Raw genomic sequence first — 19,153 nt, 5'->3', positions numbered from 1 at the left:
TTGTATTAGAATGATAACCTACTGTAAGAAACAAAGATTTCTTGAGGTTGGATGATCAACTTACAAGATTGGAAGTGAGCTAGCAAACTTGAAAGTATTCTTGATTTTATGTAACTAGAACTTGTAGAATATATGAAGAACACTTAGAACTTGAAGATAGAACTTGAGAGAGATCAATTAGATGAAGAAAATTGAAGAATGAAAGTGTTTGTAGGTGTTTTTGGTCGTTGGTGTATGGATTAGATATAAAGGATATGTAATTTTGTTTTCATGTAAATAAGTCATGAATGATTACTCATATTTTTGTAATTTTATGAGATATTTCATGCTAGTTGCCAAATGATGGTTCCCACATGTGTTAGGTGACTCACATGGGCTGCTAAGAGCTGATCATTGGAGTGTATATACCAATAGTACATACATCTAAAAGTTGTGTATTGTACGAGTACGAATACGGGTGCATACGAGTAGAATTGTTGATGAAACTGAACGAGGATGTAATTGTAAGCATTTTTGTTAAGTAGAAGTATTTTAATAAGTGTATTGAAGTCTTTCAAAAGTGTATAAATACATATTAAAACACTACATGTATATACATTTTAACTGAGTCGTTAAGTCATCGTTAGTCGTTACATGTAAGTGTTGTTTTGAAACCTTTAGGTTAACGATCTTGTTAAATGTTGTTAACCCAATGTTTATAATATCAAATGAGATTTTAAATTATTATATTATCATGATATTATCATGTATGAATATCTCTTAATATGATATATATATACATTAAATGTCTTTACAACGATAATCGTTACATATATGTCTCGTTTAAAAATCATTAAGTTAGTAGTCTTGTTTTTACATAGGTAGTTCATTGTTAATATACTTAATGATATGTTTACTTATCATAGTATCATGTTAACTATATATATATATATATATATCCATATATATATCATCATATAGTTTTTACAAGTTTTAACGTTCGTGAATCACCAGTCAACTTGGGTGGTCAATTGTCTATATGAAACATATTTCAATTAATCAAGTCTTAACAAGTTTGATTGCTTAAAATGTTGGAAACATTTAATCATGTAAATATAAATCTAAATTAATATATATAAACATGGAAAAGTTCGGGTCACTACACAAGACGCAAGGCCGCAAGGACGCAAGTCATGAACCTTGTGCCTTGCGTCTGTACGCAAGGGCGCAAGTCGCAAGGACTAATGATCCTTGCGCCTTGCGCGGGCAAATTCTCAATTTTTTTTTTTTAGGGTTCTAGCTCAGAAAGGGGTAAAAAAATGGGCAAATAGGTGATAAGCCCTTTAACAAAACACAACACAAATCTTCTGCTGGAAAATTACGTATTCTAGTTCTAGTAGATGAAGAAGAATATGTTTCTAAGGGTGAAGACACAACCTTACCCATCACATAATTTGTTACCTCAATTGATGGTGAACCTGAAACCCTAAAACACGTGTACTTTCTCTCCGATTCATCATCAATCCCCCACATCTTGAAATTAATGAGTAAATTGAATAATTACCCATCTATGATCCTCATAGACAACGGTGTTACCCACAATTTCATCTCAACAAAACTCGTAAAAACTCATGAGTTACTTGTTACACCCATTTGTCGTCATACTATACGATTGGAATAAGGTAACATGATTAGAGTCTTTGAAAAGTGTCCATTTAGTTATTTTCTTGGAATTAATTCATTGCTTTCAAATCACACTTCTAAACTACAACTTCCTGGTTCAACCAAGATGCCTTAGATATTTCGAGTTTCAACCATTGATCAAGTTGTAGGAACCACTCACGTTGCTGTAAACTCACCGCATCTTGACTCATTTCATCGCATTATCATGGATGATAAGGTGCAAGTGTTATTCATATATAGTACCCGAAACGCATTTAGATTAACAACTAAATGGATCATCAAATATATAAATATGTTATAACGGATTCATACCTGAGTAGAGTAATAGGAGATTCATCAACACATGATGATGAGCCGAGTCTCGTGTTTAACACGATTCCCTTAAAACAGATTCGTCGTCTACACGTCGTCTGTTTCCCAGGGTACAACGGCTAAGCTGTGTACAGCCGGAGTTGAGAACTTGCCTGAAAATGCAGGAGAGTGTTTGGTGTGTTTTTTCCTTGTTTTTTTCTTCTTGTATGGATGGATGCAGTATTATTTATACACTAAATACTTCAATTTCCAACTAACTCATTAAATGAGATATTAAATGAAATATTCCAGCTAACTCATTGAATGAGATATTAAATGAACATCATCCAATCCAACTAACTCATTAAATGAGATCCTTAAATAATGTGATATTGATTCTTAAGGAAGTAGGTCTTACAACCCACTTTTATTCCTTTAATCTAACATCAAATATCTCACTTTGAAATGCGATATCTCATTCACCATTATATAACTTTGGACACATAATATAACGTCTTGAAGCCCTTGTAAAGAGCTACGTAACCATATAAAATATTACTCATAAATATCTTATATACATATACATATTTAGGTCCAAAGTTTGGGAAAAATGCATTTGGAAACTAATTTTTCCAACAATCCCCCACATGAATAGATATCGATTTAAAACACACAAACATACCGCATTTTCAACAGTTGATGTTGCACAGGATACGTAGGTGTTACCCTTTGAACCTTCCCTTATGAAACATACTTAGTCTCCTGGCTCTCAGTAGACGCGATGTCCTTGAACTGATCTGTCGCTTGTGTAGACGACAATACATTTCACACATGACTCTTCCTGACAATTTCAACTCCTCATAGTCGTGTCCATTATGGTCCTGAACACTAACCTGGTTCTGCGAGAGCTCTAGGAATTATGCCCAATAATTCCTTTTGAAGCGACCCCACTTCTCTCTCACATAGGTGATTTCTTAAAGATCTTCCACCACCTTATGTGTATCTTTAGAAATCATTAAAAGCTTAGTGCTTAACCTTACATCATTGTCAAAATTAGTTATAGGAATGGACTAGGAAGCTCAATAACTCCCTTATATGATTTAAGAAGTTTAACAACTCCCCCACAGTGACCTCAGTTTATATAATTAGGTTGTCCTATTGAACCCAGATCTTGGGATCTCCAGTCAGCTGGGTTAGGTTTCCTTCATATAAACTATCATTTCAAGGGATTTAGTCTCATTCCACAACATAATCTCTTCTCAACCCCGTGGTTGTCGGATCCAAAATGTTATCATTTAACTTTAAAAAGTTAACTAATATAACATACACAGAGATTAGTTGTTCACATGTAATTATATTGACTGTGTCAGTCCTAATTACCAATCATTGGCTTAAATAGAATCATAGCATTATCTAAATTCTTATCACTTTCCATCCAATGAACCATTTAATCATGAATCATGAATTTATATCAAACTGCTAGACAGCCCCACATTTTGTGTATATTTTACACAACTAACAAAAGTTACTGCTTATCCTTTCAAAGCTTCCCCCACATGTCTTGCAATTTGATGTAAATTTCAACAATAATCATATAATTCAAATATGATTATAATCAATGATGTGATAGATTCCCCCGCATGAGATTTACATCATACGTGTTTCAGATTTTAACACATATTGAGCAATTCTAGTCATGTTCTAGGTTTGACTTAGATACATCGAATTTAGAAAACGTAACAAAGTTTTCGCACTCAATTGTAAACCTTTAATCTAATCCCATATATTATGGAAATAATCCACATCATCATTGTTTCCAATTTGGTTTTATAATATACCAAATCCTTCTATACTGAATGAATACCGATTTTGTCTTAACATATATTCCACTCTAGGAAATATTCGTTGTTAATTGATCTCTACGGGTGATCATCATTAACACATCTAAGTCTAGCATGATATAGACTTCAAGACCAAAACAATGAGAATAGAAGATGCATCATTCAAATTCTCCATAGCTTTTCTCACAAGGAATCTCAAAAACAAGTTCGTTGTATCATGACAAAATCCACTAGAGACAGATACATTATCCTTAGTATTTTATAAACAATGTCTCTTATCAATCATTCAGACTCTCTTTCTTCATAACGATATGCCACTTATGAAGGAAGTTCTTTTAATTTTCCATCAAGAAAATTTCTCTTGGACATCTTCAGAGTCCATATCACATAATTCAATTATCATCACAAGATAAATTGAATTAGTTTCACAACATCATAATCTTATGACGTCCACTCACACAAGGTTCATATAATTATTTATTATAATCTTAACCCATTAATATCAAGTCATTTATAAAGTTTTCCGATACTTAATCGGACCCTCAAGGTAGAAAAATCCTACCAACAGAGCTACACTCTACATTATAGTGTCGTATTATTAATTCACATAGGACATACCCTCAAGCCATGTCGTCCACATTAACGTGCAGCTTTGAATCACACATTTGAATCACATCCTACTAAATGTTTCAAATATGAACCAACTCATATAATGACATAACTAACTTTCCTCTTTCAATTATTATCATGACAGACTTTTAAAATCAATATAATTGAAATCATTTCTTGTAAATTCCGTTAAAATACAATTATAAAGAGGAGAAAGACAATGCTATTGTTTAAAAACTCCTTTACGAAATATATTATTTTTCTCTGTATAGATTAAATGAATTACAAAACACGTTTAATCATAAACCAAGTATAATTATTTCATTTCAAAGTTTTATACAGACTTACAATTTTAAACGGATACAAACTTAATTTCATGTCAAGCTATTAAGAGAAACCATGGAGATGATAAATGCCGTTTTCACTTTCATGATAGGATATGCAAATTGCATCCATAATCATTATCACATTCAAATGATAATCGATACAACCGAACATGTCATTTATCACTCATAGTTATGAGAAATATAATATATTCACATTATACACATCACATTCTTTCGTTGAATGTATATTGATTCTCCCTTAGTTAGGGATACATCCACCTTCTCGTATTAGTGTTTCATTAAGAAAACAAACTTTGAACAATAAACTAAAAGCTCTAAAGTTCTACCTTTAAATGATTAACAAACTACATCATTTTCGAGTAGCTATCCTCATATTATTAATGAAGGTACACAACCTTACTATTATATTCCAAAAAACCAAGAAGGTACTAAACCTTATGTTTTGAATATCAATTATATTCTCGAAGGTACTAAACCTTATAATTTGAATAAAATTTATCCAAAAGATGAATAAGTAAAACTAATGCTTTTAATATAATTTTATTCCAACCCAAAATGTTTGAATTCTTTCTCAAACTACATCATGTTGTTAAATCCATCATCAAAATAATTTTAACAAAAGTCAGTAATCTTTACCATATGTAAAGAAATATTTTGTGTAGAAACATACTCCACACATCATTATATCCTTAATAAAGGATTATCCCAAAGAACATTGAGCATTAAATGTATGTTAAAAACCAATACAACAAAACATATATGTTTTGTTTCCAATATTACGTTTTAACCATTCTAACGAAACACATATGTGTTTTTCCATACTTGGCACATACAAACGTTTCCTCGAATACTCCTCGTTTAACATGTAATTTGTTAAATGGAATAACGTTATGCGACATTTTCCAAAAACCTTCGCTTATATAGAGACGAATTCTATACCAATAATTTATTTCACCAAAGACAAAAGTTATTACCATTCTCAAATGTAGATACAAACTCTACAAAAAATAACAACTTTGTATTCACAAAATATTTTGATTATTATCATAAAATCTTTTGACCAGTAAAATCATCAAGTCAAACAGATCACATGATTATCTAACAAAATAGTTTAAATAGTCGAATTTATTTATTTTTATTTTTTTTTAAACAATTTCAAACTTGATATCAAGTGATTCACTCAGTGCCTTTTATATATCCAATTCTTCATACAATGAACATATTAACCAAGGTGCTTGTGCCACCATCACTAATTATAATATTGTTCCAAACATAATAAATTAGGTTGACATATAAAGACAAAAGGATAAAGATATAGCAACCAGTCCAACTCTTTCAGAACACAGTCCAAGCATATGACAATAATAGTCAATTACGAGTATCGGTTGTCTCATAATAACATGTTAAATCAAATAAACAAATAAACGCCAATGGGGCTTTGCCTCATTGGTCACCATGTTAACATGGTGTTCGAGGAGACCAGGGTTCGAGTCTCGGGGGGGGGGGGGGGGGGGGATTTTCGTGAATTAACTTCGTGAGCTAACCACTAACATTGCCTTTCAAAAAAAAAAAAAAAAAAAAAAAAAAAAAAAAAAAAAAAAAAAAAAAAAAAATGTTAAATCAAATAAACAACTAAATCTTTGTTTCAAAATAAAAACGGGTTTCAAATTTCATTATTGTCAATCCCATAATTTGCGAGAAAGGTGTCGGGCAGAAATTTTTTTTTTTTTTTTTTTAAATGCATTCCTCATGATCACACATGACATGATGGATTAAACAATCATAAATTGTTAGGTAAAATGCTATTGATGTTATTAAATTGGAAGAAAAAAAAATAGTTGGTCAAACATGTGAAGCTATTTTCGTACCTGAGTAGAGTATTTTCGTAAAAGGTATTTCTTAACTCTCATTCTAGCTTGAATCTATATATACGGTTTAGTTAACGGTTTTCGAAACAAAATGAAATAAAAAAATAAACCGATCATAAAACTCATTGTTACAGTGGTTATATCCAAAAGCTTCGAGTCCTAAAAGATATAATTCGGTAATCTGTTTTAAGATTGTTATTCATATATAGTACCCGAAACGTATTTAGATTAACAACTAAATGGATCATCAAATATATAAATATGTTATAACGGATTCATACCTGAGTAGAGTAATAGGAGATTCATCAACACATGATGATGAGCCGAGTCTCGTGTTTAACACGATTCCCTTAAAACTAGATTCGTCGTCTACACGTCGTCTGTTCCCAGGGTACAACGGCTAAGCTGTGTACAGCCGGAGTTGAGAACTTGCCTGAAAATGCAGTAGAGTGTTTGGTGTGTTTTTTCCTTGTTTTTTTTTTCTTGTATGGATGGATGCAGTATTATTTATACACTAAATACTTCAATTTCCAACTAACTCATTAAATGAGATATTAAATGAAATATTCCAGCTAACTCATTGAATGAGATATTAAATGAACATCATCCAATCCAACTAACTCATTAAATGAGATCCTTAAATAATGTGATTTTGATTCTTAAGGAAGTAGGTCTTACAACCCACTTTTATTCCTTTAATCTAACATCAAATACCTCACTTTGAAATACGATATCTCATTCACCATTATATAACTTTGGACACATAATATAACGTCTTGAAGCCCTTGTAAAGAGCTACGTAACCATATAAAATATTACTCATAAATATCTTATATACATATACATATTTAGGTCCAAAGTTCGAGAAAAATGCACTTGGAAACTAATTTTTCCAACAGCAAGTCAAACGATGGCTCATTGCATGACAATCTGATTTGAGGAAAGACACCGCATGGGCAAATTCCACCAAAATTCAAGCTAACATTCATATCCCAGGCTTGAGGATAAACCTATTGTTATCGAGGGGGTATTGATAGGGAATAACCCAAAGGATTTCAGCCCACCAATCAGTCCAGGCCCATAGAAGATTATGTTAGAATAAATAGATTGTTAGGGTATGCTTGAAATTCAGTCGTGTATTTTGTTAAGTTGTTAATCGGTTGGAGTAATCATTGATATGATTCTTCTTTGATTTACGTTTCAAGTTTATCGATCAATATATCACTGTCGAATTTGCATCATTCCATATTTGTTATCTGTTGTGTTTGTTATTAATTTATCAATCTTCTGTCACTTGCTTGTTGCTATTATTATCCATGTTAGTGTAATCACTCTATCACCATTTCTGTTCGTGACTCATAAAGCCTAATCTGTATGCCTTTACCGTTACAAAGCTCAATAGTCAATTGGAGGATTAACTAATTTTTATATCTATATAGTCATATAAAGTTTTAAAATGGTATTGTCATCATTAAGCTAATTACCTTTTAATTTACATAATGATGATGTCATAATTATATATTAAATTAATTAAAAAAATAATACGAAATTTTTTATAAAAGAAAATACTAATCTCTCCTAAATTGTAATTTTAATTTTCTAAAAAAATTTAAAAGGCATTTATTATCACTAATAATTATTTATTATTATCTTTTACTTTTAATATAATAATTATAATTATAATTATAATTATAATTATAATTATAATTATAATAATTATATTATTAATATTCAAATATGGATTCTTTTTACGAAATTAATTACATGACATATGTATGCTAAAATACATGTCTCTATATATTTGTAAAAACAACGACAAGTTTCTTAGTCAAACGGGTCATTAAAATAAATGATTTTAGCATTTACATTCACTTAATACCTAAAACATGTAATTAAATTATTTCGTTTAAACAAACCCGTAATATTACTGGTCATTTCACTAGTTTGTATATATAGTTGTAGGATATGGGCCTACTTTTTAAGTTCAGTCCCACGTACATTGGGTTTGGTATAAGATAGTAAGCCTGGCCATGTGGTGGGTTTTTTTAATGGTTTTATTTGAATCTCAATCATCTCGTAGGTAGTTTTGGCCCTTTTGTGTGCATTCTAAAACTATAGTATACACAAAATTTCATGTATTCCTTTAGTATTTCAACTAGTATTGAGGCCCGCGCTTCGCGGCGGAAATTTGTAGGTGCATTTGTCCGTGTAGTAGGTGTGTCAAAATTGACCATTACCCACTTTGACACCAAAATCCAAATGGGTTAATTTGTTTTCCACTCTGTAACAAAGCTTATTAACTCAAAAAAGAACACAGACGAATCATTAGATACATAAATATTGCATGGTGAGGTTATCGGCATAATAGTATACAGAGAGTGCCTAATAAGCTGTAGATACCTTTGTTGAATAAAAAAAATGAAGTTGCAACAGTAGTGCAGTCCCCTTTCTGCTAAGAAGCAGTACAAATAAACTCTTCAACTAAAAAAATTAGGAGACTCAGAACTGTTTTGTAGTGACAAAACTACCTTTGCTTTTCTTGTAGTAGCTGTATCATTGTATATCAAGTAACTTACATACTATCCAGCAATGAACATAATGATTTGTTTCACAAGCATGATTGATCAGTATGAGTTAACACATGTCCATTTGAAACATGACATCTGATCTGAAATACAACATCATTAAGGATGTTTAGATACACATTCTATAAGTCTGCAAAATTTCGATCAGCTGGAATTTGATGTTGTTCACTTCATATAAAAAGAGTAAAAATAAAGATTAATTGAAACTTTATTAGATAGTACTTACGTAAGTCTGCAAGTATATCGCATGCTTGGTTGAACCAATCGTTCGATTGGTTCCTCGCACGTGAACTTTAATTGTAAATTTTAACCTGGATGGGTAGTAGTTAAAGTTAAATAATGTAGCAATAATAATAAATTAACAACGGCAACACCACCATCTGATTACAACAATGGCAACATTGATCAAGTAACAACAATGGCAACAATGATCAAATATAAATAGTATAGTATGAGAGGCTATAATTTTTTGGTCTTTGTGAACGTAACTGTTAGAACGTGCAGTAATTGGGTTGGTGGGTGTGAGTTTTGATTTTTTAAATTGTAAATAGGTAATTAGATGTCGATGTGAGTGATTTATGGTACCAGATGAATACTAATAGATAGAAGAAAGGATACAATATATTTTTACTTATGCATTAAATCGTATTTGTTGTCATCAAAAGCCATCGCATGCACATTCCACGACGTAAGCTGGACCTTGTCATTGCTTAATTAATAATGTTCCAACTCTTATTGTCTTTGTATGCTCAAATTTAACATTTATTTGTACTTACGGGTCGGCTGTGCAAAGAGGTTACCTGAGGTTTGTTTAGTCGATTGTTCTCCTTATCCAGTCGGCTGTGATTTGGGTCACCCACTGGGATCGGGTCCTCCACGCGGTTATCACAACCGATGAAGTCCGTTTTTAGTAACACCTACGTATCAACAAACGAATACAATTTTGGAGTAACCACTAAATAATCAAAAGATCAAAAGAACAATAAGAAAACAATAGTTAAAAAATGCATAAATAAAGAACAAATTCCCAGGTTATAAGTGCCAAAAGGTATTATCAAGCTGAATTCATGAATAAATTCGAGAACACTTATAAAATTAGTCATTATCAATATCGTTAAATTGCAAACTAAGCAGGTCATATAGTGAAATAATATGAGAGTTGATATTGTCAGAAACCTGTTCACATAGAAGTGTAAAAATGATCCAACTAGTAAAAAGTGGGTTGTTGTCGTTTCAGGGAGTCGAACGACCAAAAGCTGCTGGCCTTTTAGCATATAAGATTAATAATTAATTAATAATAATTAATTAATGTGTTTGATTACATGTTCCCACTCATAAGTTTCTTTTAGCTGCAAAAGTGATTTATATTTAGCTAAATTTTAACCTATATAATTATAATTATAGTATGAAACGTGTTTGATTACATGTTCCCTTTCATAAGTTTCTTTTAGCTGCAAAAGTGATCTATATTTAGCTAAATTTTAACCTATATGATTATATAAAAGATAGTGTTTGGAGGCTTCCACATTAAGCCCCAAATCATCAACAGGATCACTCTTACATATCATTATACAAATAGTGTATCATTGTGTACTGCAAAGAAGAAATGACATACCTCAACCATGGTGAAATGAACTGTTTCTTCTTCCTCGGGTCAAGCTTTTAGTATCCAAATTCTTTGCTAGTAGTGACTATAAGTTAGAGTCAGCAAAAACACATTTACAATATAACAAAAAATAAACCTCCTCAGAATATAAGTACACATTAAAGGACTTAAATAAAAACACGACATAATCAACTTCAACTCAAAAATCATCATCACATCCTCTCCTTTTAAAACCTTTGTTATTGATAAAATTCAACCTTTTGAGATTAATTTCATTCAGTATCATCACCACACCTGAATCTTCTTCACAACCTCAGCTTAAAGTGACATTACTCCATATAACCCCTTTTCTGTTATCATTGTATGGCAATTTACGCAAGTAATAACGATTATTAAAATAAAATTAAAACCAAAAAATTAACGATTAATACATGAGAAAAACCAAAGTATGAAAGACACCAACTTGATAACAAATCAAGAAACCATCTGAATTCAGCATTGACGTAAACCAATGAGCCAAAAAAAAAGTCAATAACAACAACCTGAATAAAAAAACATAACCTTAAACAATCTTCAATTCCTTCAATCTGTAGAAAATTGCACTCGATAGAAACAAAATAGCAGTTGGTGCTTTCAATGAACGAAAAGATAGAACATAAAAACAATCAAAGTAAATAACACCCCAAACAGGTTGCAAGAAACGAACGGAAAGGGAAACCTAACCTTACACCATCTTTAATCGCTTCAATCGGCAGAGTCACGGTAGGTGGAAAGAAAACAGGGAAGTGTGAACGACGGTGAAGACAAAATCGAAGAATTAGGGTGCGCAGTACCAACACGCCATCGATGGCCAAGTGTGAACTATCTTCCAGGATTCGATTAAATCACTCAGTTGATCGGTAGGGGACGATTGTAAATTTAGGGTTTGTAAGTTGAAGGATCTGGAAGAGAGCGAATGAAATGGGAATGGTTTAAAAAAAAAAAAAAAAGGGGGGAAACCCAGCTATAGTATAACAGTAAATGGGGTGGTTTTGGCCGATGGAATTGCAGGGTTTTTTACGCAAGTTAGTATGTATATAAATATAAATATAATATAAATATAAATATAAATTATCAACATATGGAAAGTAAAAATGAAACTACTTTGTTATCAAAACACATACCGAGTAAAATGTTGGAAATTTATCAAAATGCCCCAATTTCCGAAAGTGTGTAAACAGTATGCCCCAAAAAAATAGAAATTGCTAAAAATGCCCCCTATCCACGCACCCTGCACCACGCATAATGCGTGGATCTTGGTGTGTAATGTATGGTTACGATAAAATGACCGAAACATGCACTTTTACTCGCGAACACGCACCATGCACCATGCACCAAACACCACGCACCGTGCGTGGTACATGGTGCTTGTTGGGGAAGAAATTTGAATGACCGTATCTTTTGACTCGTAGCTCCGATTTATGGTCATTCGAAGTTTTTTCCCAACAAGCACCAAGCACAGTGCGTGGTGCAGGGAACGAGTAAAAGTGTTTGTTTCGGTCATTTTCTCGTAACTACGCATCACGCACCAAGATCCACGCATCACGCACCAATTTTTTGAACACATTGTTAAATACTTTCGGAAATGGGGGCATTTTGACCAATTTCCCCAATGTTTTATGAAAACAGATTTGTTAAAAGACCTATTTGTTTAACTCCACAAATCATTCTGCTATTGTCACCCTTCCCCCCTTCAATCAAACTCATTCAAACATCCAACTCTTTATTTAAAAAAAAGCTTAATCAGTAAGGTCTATATATGTAAGCTTACAAAACCCTTATAATGAATTGGTATACAGTTACAATAATCAGTTACATTTAGGACCAAACTTTATCGCCTTCTCATCAATCCAAGATTTCATATCACCCAACACAAGCTCAACCGAATCATCAGGTTCCCCTTGAATCAACGAATGATACATTCCTTCATACAACTTCAACGTCTTATCCTCTTTCGCGGTCACAGCTTTCTCATACAACATCTCCGACCCAGTATGACACGCTAGCCCATCAGACGTCCCATGTGCCGCAAAAAATGGCACCTTGACTTTTTCAAAATTATTTTGTACATAATTCGTCACCCTCACAACCTCTCTCATTGTCCCCACCCTCGGCTTCCCTGCATATCGTTTTGGGTTCACCGCAATTATCTTCAGCTTCTCCATATCTTTAATCGCCTTCGCTACCATCCTGGAATCGGGCATTGTAGCCCATGTATCCGCCAATCCAAACAATAGCCCGTACATAGTCAAATGTAACTTCAATCACACAAAAAACAATATACAAAATCATTGGGAGGTCTAGCAGTAAATTTAGGCCTAACAATAAATGAAAAGTTGATTGATACATATAAGTTTAAGAAGAGATTATTAGTGAAATCCACTAGGATTATGCATAGATTAAGGTCTATCTAATTATCTAGTTAGACATTTTTAGATATATATATATATATATATATATATATATATATATATATATATATATATATATATATATATATATATATATATATATATATATATATAACAAAAAACTCAACAATATATTAGTACTACATGATACATATTGTAACTTTTTACATTGTAATCGTAACAAGCAAATTATATAAAATTTATTACAAATACGTAATACACAGGGATAACTATAGCTGGCAATTGAGACCCATACTCTCAAATTTGGGTCAATTGGGTCAAGCTTTCGGGTCAATTGGGTCTTGAGAAAAATTAGGCCTAGCAATGTAAATCAAAACTTAAAAAAAGATTCAAATGGATTTCTCTCTAACCTATTGAGTCTTATACAAAAAATAAAGGAATATGTCTAATGGGCATCAATACTCAAAGATCAATAAATAGATGTAGGTCCAATGGGTTTTGTGAATGGGTCAAATGAGTCGAGCATAAAAAGTTTCATCCGCCAAAATTTATGAAAGCATACATGGTTATATCATTTATTATGTATATTATTATTTCTTATGCATATATAATATATAATAAATAATAAATAATATAAACTAAAATAATGTAATAAATGTAAAATACCGATGTAACACATTTGACCCAATTGACTTGTGACCCGTTTCGACATGTTACCCAAACCGACCCATTTAAACCCTTTTAAAAAATTGACCCATTTGACCTATAACCCATTTCAACCCAAAAACCATTATGACCCGTTACCCAAACCGACCCGTTTGCTAAGCATAGGGATTTATATGTATAAGGTCCTTTTATTCACACAATTAATTATCCTGTAAAACTAATTAAGGGCTTTAACGATTATGTGTTGTTAATTCTGCATTGCACAGATTCAGAAAATATACTATCAACTATTCTATTTTAATTTTTTTTTTTTTTTTGAACGGCGATTTTTTGATATCAGTAGATCATATATTTCAACGACCCTCATCATTTGCACGTAACACACACGTTCGGGCGGAAACCCAAACCCGATCGACGGTACACGTGAACACATCCATTCGCGCAGTGGTCAGGGTAGAGGTCCGTGAACGAATCCCGAAAAACCTCCCTAGTTTATTCTTTCCTTGTAATGTTGTATCATGTATGTTTTACTAGGGAGTTAGTTTTTGGAATGACAAAGTAAATGGGAACCGTTTTATCAATTATTCTATTCTATACGGTAACAAATAAATAAAAAAGTTATACTGAAATTATTATCAAAAAAGAATGGTATCATTGCATAAAATACGGAGTAATACTTACCTTGGGAGGAATCATGCCTTCGGGTATAACAAAAAGGGGAGAAGAGAAGATCAGACCAGTCCACGTGTCAGGATCTGATTGGAAGTACATAAGCATAGTGATCATTCCGCCCATTGATTCACCAAACAAGAAAGCTGGAAGATCACAGTAGTCTTGGCTCCGTCGAACACTAACAAAGTACGATAATGACGTGGCAGCAGCCTTATCCATATCACCGATGTAACCATGAAGTCCATCTGACCGGCCGTGACCAATGAGATCGGCGGCGAACACGGCGTAACCCCATTTGGCGTAGGCAATGCAGATTTTTTGGAAGCACCAGCTGGAATCGGATCCGTACCCGTGGGTCATGAAAACAGTGGCTTTAATGGGTTGATTTGGGTCTAAAGGGAGCCATGATTGAGTGAAGATTTTGGTATCATAAGGGGTTTGGAAGTATGATTTGGAGTTACGGACGCCTTGTGAGGTGTAGTATTCTTCTTCTGGTGTTTCGCCCCAAAAGAACGGTGGCGGTGGGGGTAGTGGTGGGAAGTTGGGCGGCGGTGGCATGGTTGATTCCGGTGGTCGGAGTAGGTTGAAGGGTTAGGTGTGTGTGGTGTGGACCGTGGAAGATAGGTTGTTGACCAATTATTAAAGTAGCCAATTAGCAATTTTTAGTTTTATTTAATTTTAATTGTATTGTAATAATTAATAATTGTTATGATGTTATGATATGGATGGATTCTCATTTTGTACGCATACAGATGAATATAGATGATTGATAATCTTGTACAGTAAAATTATGAATTATTGATTACTATTTCACCTACTCTATAATTGAAGATGAAAACGAGTAATGTACAGTTAAGTTTTAGTATTATAAATACTCACTCAATTGTGAAGATATGTACACCATTCTTCAATAAGAATTTACTCTCTTCTTTCTTCTAAAGGTAGTTATAAGCCTACTGAATTATAACACGTTATCAGCACGAAAAGCTCCGTATAATCATGGTGATTCTTCTAGTTGCTCAACCACCACTTCCACCTCTCAAGATTTCTGCCGACCACCTTCCTCCGCCGCTGAAACCGTCGGAAGATCCTGAAACCTCTGTTGTCTCTTCTCATCAAGAAGTTATCAGCTTGGATTCTTCCATCACTAAGTTATACTCATCAGGTATTCCAAAAATTGTTGACGTTATTTAATTTAAATTACTTTAAATTAATTAATTAACAAGAAAATCAAGACTTTACAACGATCATAAAATGAACCTGTTTTGAGAGTGATAGTTAAAAAGAGAGAAATATTAAGATACATATACATACATATATTACTTACACATATATAAACACCCAGCTATCATCACACACCACCTCTAGCATCCATCACTTTTTGTTGCCACCATCACCTTGTTTTCTATTTTCGAATCAAACCAATCACCATGGTACCATCACCTCAACCACAACCACTTCATCATCACCAATGAACCATGGTCGATTGTTTTTACTACTGCTACTCTTCGAAAAATACAAACCTCATTATATTATTTTTTTTTTTTCGTGACTGTAACCACCTCCACTCAATCTCTATTTTTTTGTGTTGAGCTATTTAAAGAAATAAAAAGGGTAGAAGAGGTTACAGTCGATGGTTTTGTCAACTTGACTATAATATATTTAAGATATGGTGTTTTAAATCAAATAACAAGTGGAACAAATTAACAATCCATGGCCAACCAAGGTGGGGTACTTATATTGACGTTTCATTTCTTTTCTTTAAAGTAATTTTGACAATAATTGAGTAAAGCATATATATGGGGTTTTAAAATATGGCTTTTGTTTTTCTGTTTCACTTTATAATCAAACACCGAATCTTCCTTATTTTAAAAATAAGGATCGAACTTTATTTTTCTCTTTGGTCCACGATGGAGACACCTTCTTGGATTCTAAAAACCACACAAAACAATTATCAAAGTAAAGCGTAATATAAAAATTCTGTGAAGTTGATACACGCGAACAAAATGAAACCGTTGTGTATTTTATCCTTGGGTTGGCCGACAAACTTTAAAGCAATCAATTAATTAAAGCAACTGGAAAAGAAGCGGCCAAAATCATGTCACAATTTGTTTTGACTTTCGTGTAATATTTGAGGCCCTCAATAATTCGTGTAAAGCAACTGGTTGTGGTCCCCCCAATAATTCGACTTACAACTATGTGATCGTATTACTATCAGTAGGAAATAAATTATGTTTTACCTTTTGGCCCCTCATAAATGAATAAATTAACATTAATGTATAAAAGTGTTGGGACACATGTCCCTTAAACTACTCACACTCAACCACACAAATTTATTAACAGAAAATAAAACTACCTTATTGATTGTTGATATGCAAAAAAAATAAAAACAAAAAATAAAATAAAGAAGTAAAATAAATTCAAGGACTACATTGCTATTGCCTTAATTTTATCCACCAAATAATGACTAATTATATAGTCAGTATGGCACACCACGTGTGCATGAAAATAGGACTAATTTACTCCACTCTTTCTACTCAAAGACTCGGTACCCCACTTTCTTATCCACGTTACAATTTACCAACGTACCAAATGAATTTTGGTCTAACATGCTACAAATTCAAAATAGCTAAACTAACTAATTTATAACTATGGTAATACTTAATAAAACTACTAACTAAAATATTAAACCATTTATTTGACGTTGCCATTAAACGTAACATAACCGATTACACCAACAAAAAGAAGATAATTGGAGCAATCTTATGGCTACTGCAGTAGTTTCATTTAAAAAAAAAAAGGGAGAAGAGATAGCATTGAATAAAAATATATATATGGAATAAAAAAAAATTGATCAGTGTAAACTAAAGTACATTAATGCACCAGTTTCAAAGTTTAAAAATATTTTTATTGTGCACATGGTTTAAGAGGGCTGTCCAAATAAAAAAAACCAAAATAAAATATTGATAAAACTTGAAACACATAAACCCATTTAACCATACATTTTTCAACAATAAGAAAACACATGAGCAAAGTATTGTTGCTTCGTGTGTGTGTTGATCGATCCCTCTTCGCAGTAGCCTTTGTCCTCATAATATACTCCGTATCATTGATTAATGTTAGACCCACAAGTCCTTGATTAATTCCACTCTCAATTTCTTTTGCATATAATATAGGGTAAAGTGTAAAGACATATGTATTGTAGATAATTGTAGCATACACACTATGATCAAATATAAGAAATACTTCATTGATTTAAATCAAATCAATGAATCATAAATACTATATCAGGTCATGCAAACTTGATATAAGGAACGAAAAAGGCAAAAAAATTCATATTACCAAATGGTACGAATTTTCTGATAAACAATGCTTTGTTTTCTCCCAAATCAAAGAAAAATTTGTTAAGTTTCTCTGATATATATCATAATGGATACGATTATCAGTCAATGATAACCGGAAATGAGAAATACCTATGAAAAGCGCATATGATGAAAAGCGCCGCGCATATGATGAAAAGCGCATATGATGAAAAGCGCAGCGCATATGATTAAAATCGCATATGATAAAAGGCGCATATGATGAAAAGCGCAGCGCATATGATTAAAAGCGCATATGATGAAAAGCGCAGCGCATATGGTGAAAAGGATATATAATGAAAAAGCACATATGGTAATTAATGAAAAGCACATATGGTAATTAATGAAAAAACACATATGGTGATTAATGAAAAAATATATTGAGAAACAATCACCAAAGTTTCTTGAAAGAATTCAAGGTTATATATATGGACCAATTCATCCATCATGTGGACCATTTTGATATTTCATGGTTCTAATAGACGCATCTAGCGGATGGTCTCATGTTTGTGTAGCCGTAATATGGCATTTGCAAAGTTTCTTACACTAATTATTAAATAAAGAACACATTTTTCGATTACACCATTAAAAGGGTGAGACCTGATAATGCTGGTGAGTTAACATCTCAAGCATTTAATGATTATTATATATCTATAAGGATTGTTGTTGAACATCCAGTTGTTTATGTGCATTCAAAAATTGGTTTAGCTGAATCAATAGATAAACGCTTGCAACTAATAACTAGACAATTGGTAGTGAGTACAAAACTCTCAATATTTATATGGGGACATGTAAATTTACATGATGCGATATTAATTCGCATTAAACCAAGTGCAAGTCATAAGTATTCTCCAATACCAACTTAATTTTGGTCAAGTGCCAAATATTTTCCATCTTAGAACATTTGATTGTGAGGTTTATATTCCTATCGCACCATCACAACGCACTAAAATGGGTCCTCAAAGAAGGATGAAAATATATGTTGGATATGAAACATCTTCAATCATAAGATATATTGAACCCATGACGGGTGATCTTTATACAACACATTTTGCTGATTGTCATTTTAATAAAATATTGTTCCCTAGATTAGGGGGAGAAATAAAAATAAAGAAAATGATGTTTCATGGTATGAACCTCAATTAATGTATCTTGATCCTCGTACAAAAGAATGCGAGATCGAAGTTCAAAAATAATGATATGCAAGAACTTGCGAATAAATTGCCAGATGCATTT

At 32.5% G+C, this 19,153-nt stretch overlaps 1 protein-coding gene and 1 long non-coding RNA gene across 3 annotated transcripts; both read right to left on the bottom strand.

The window, feature by feature from the left end:
* Window positions 1–9,422: 9,422 nt before the first annotated feature.
* On the bottom strand, window positions 9,423–11,765 carry LOC139845598 (uncharacterized). 2 transcript variants are annotated; one of them, XR_011758394.1, is made up of 4 exons: window positions 11,533–11,765; window positions 10,819–11,396; window positions 10,004–10,120; window positions 9,423–9,514 (listed from the first exon to the last, which is right to left on the bottom strand). It is a non-coding gene; the product is annotated as an uncharacterized lncRNA (long non-coding RNA). The 2 variants fall into 2 exon arrangements; XR_011758393.1 differs by having other exon boundaries at window positions 10,819–11,765.
* Window positions 11,766–12,551: 786 nt separating this feature from the next.
* Window positions 12,552–15,197, bottom strand: LOC139845597 (caffeoylshikimate esterase-like). Its single transcript, XM_071835857.1, has 2 exons — window positions 14,568–15,197; window positions 12,552–13,106 (listed from the first exon to the last, which is right to left on the bottom strand). The coding sequence occupies exons 1-2, from the start codon at window positions 15,114–15,116 to the stop codon at window positions 12,657–12,659; spliced, it is 999 nt and encodes a 332-aa protein (XP_071691958.1). The 5' UTR covers window positions 15,117–15,197; the 3' UTR covers window positions 12,552–12,656.
* Window positions 15,198–19,153: the final 3,956 nt, after the last annotated feature.

Source organism: Rutidosis leptorrhynchoides, chromosome 4 (genome assembly GCF_046630445.1).
Source record: "Rutidosis leptorrhynchoides isolate AG116_Rl617_1_P2 chromosome 4, CSIRO_AGI_Rlap_v1, whole genome shotgun sequence".
In the NCBI taxonomy this organism is placed as follows: domain Eukaryota; kingdom Viridiplantae; phylum Streptophyta; class Magnoliopsida; order Asterales; family Asteraceae; genus Rutidosis; species Rutidosis leptorrhynchoides.
Note: the sequence above shows the minus strand (reverse complement) of the source record. Positions and strands in the feature narration are given on the sequence as shown.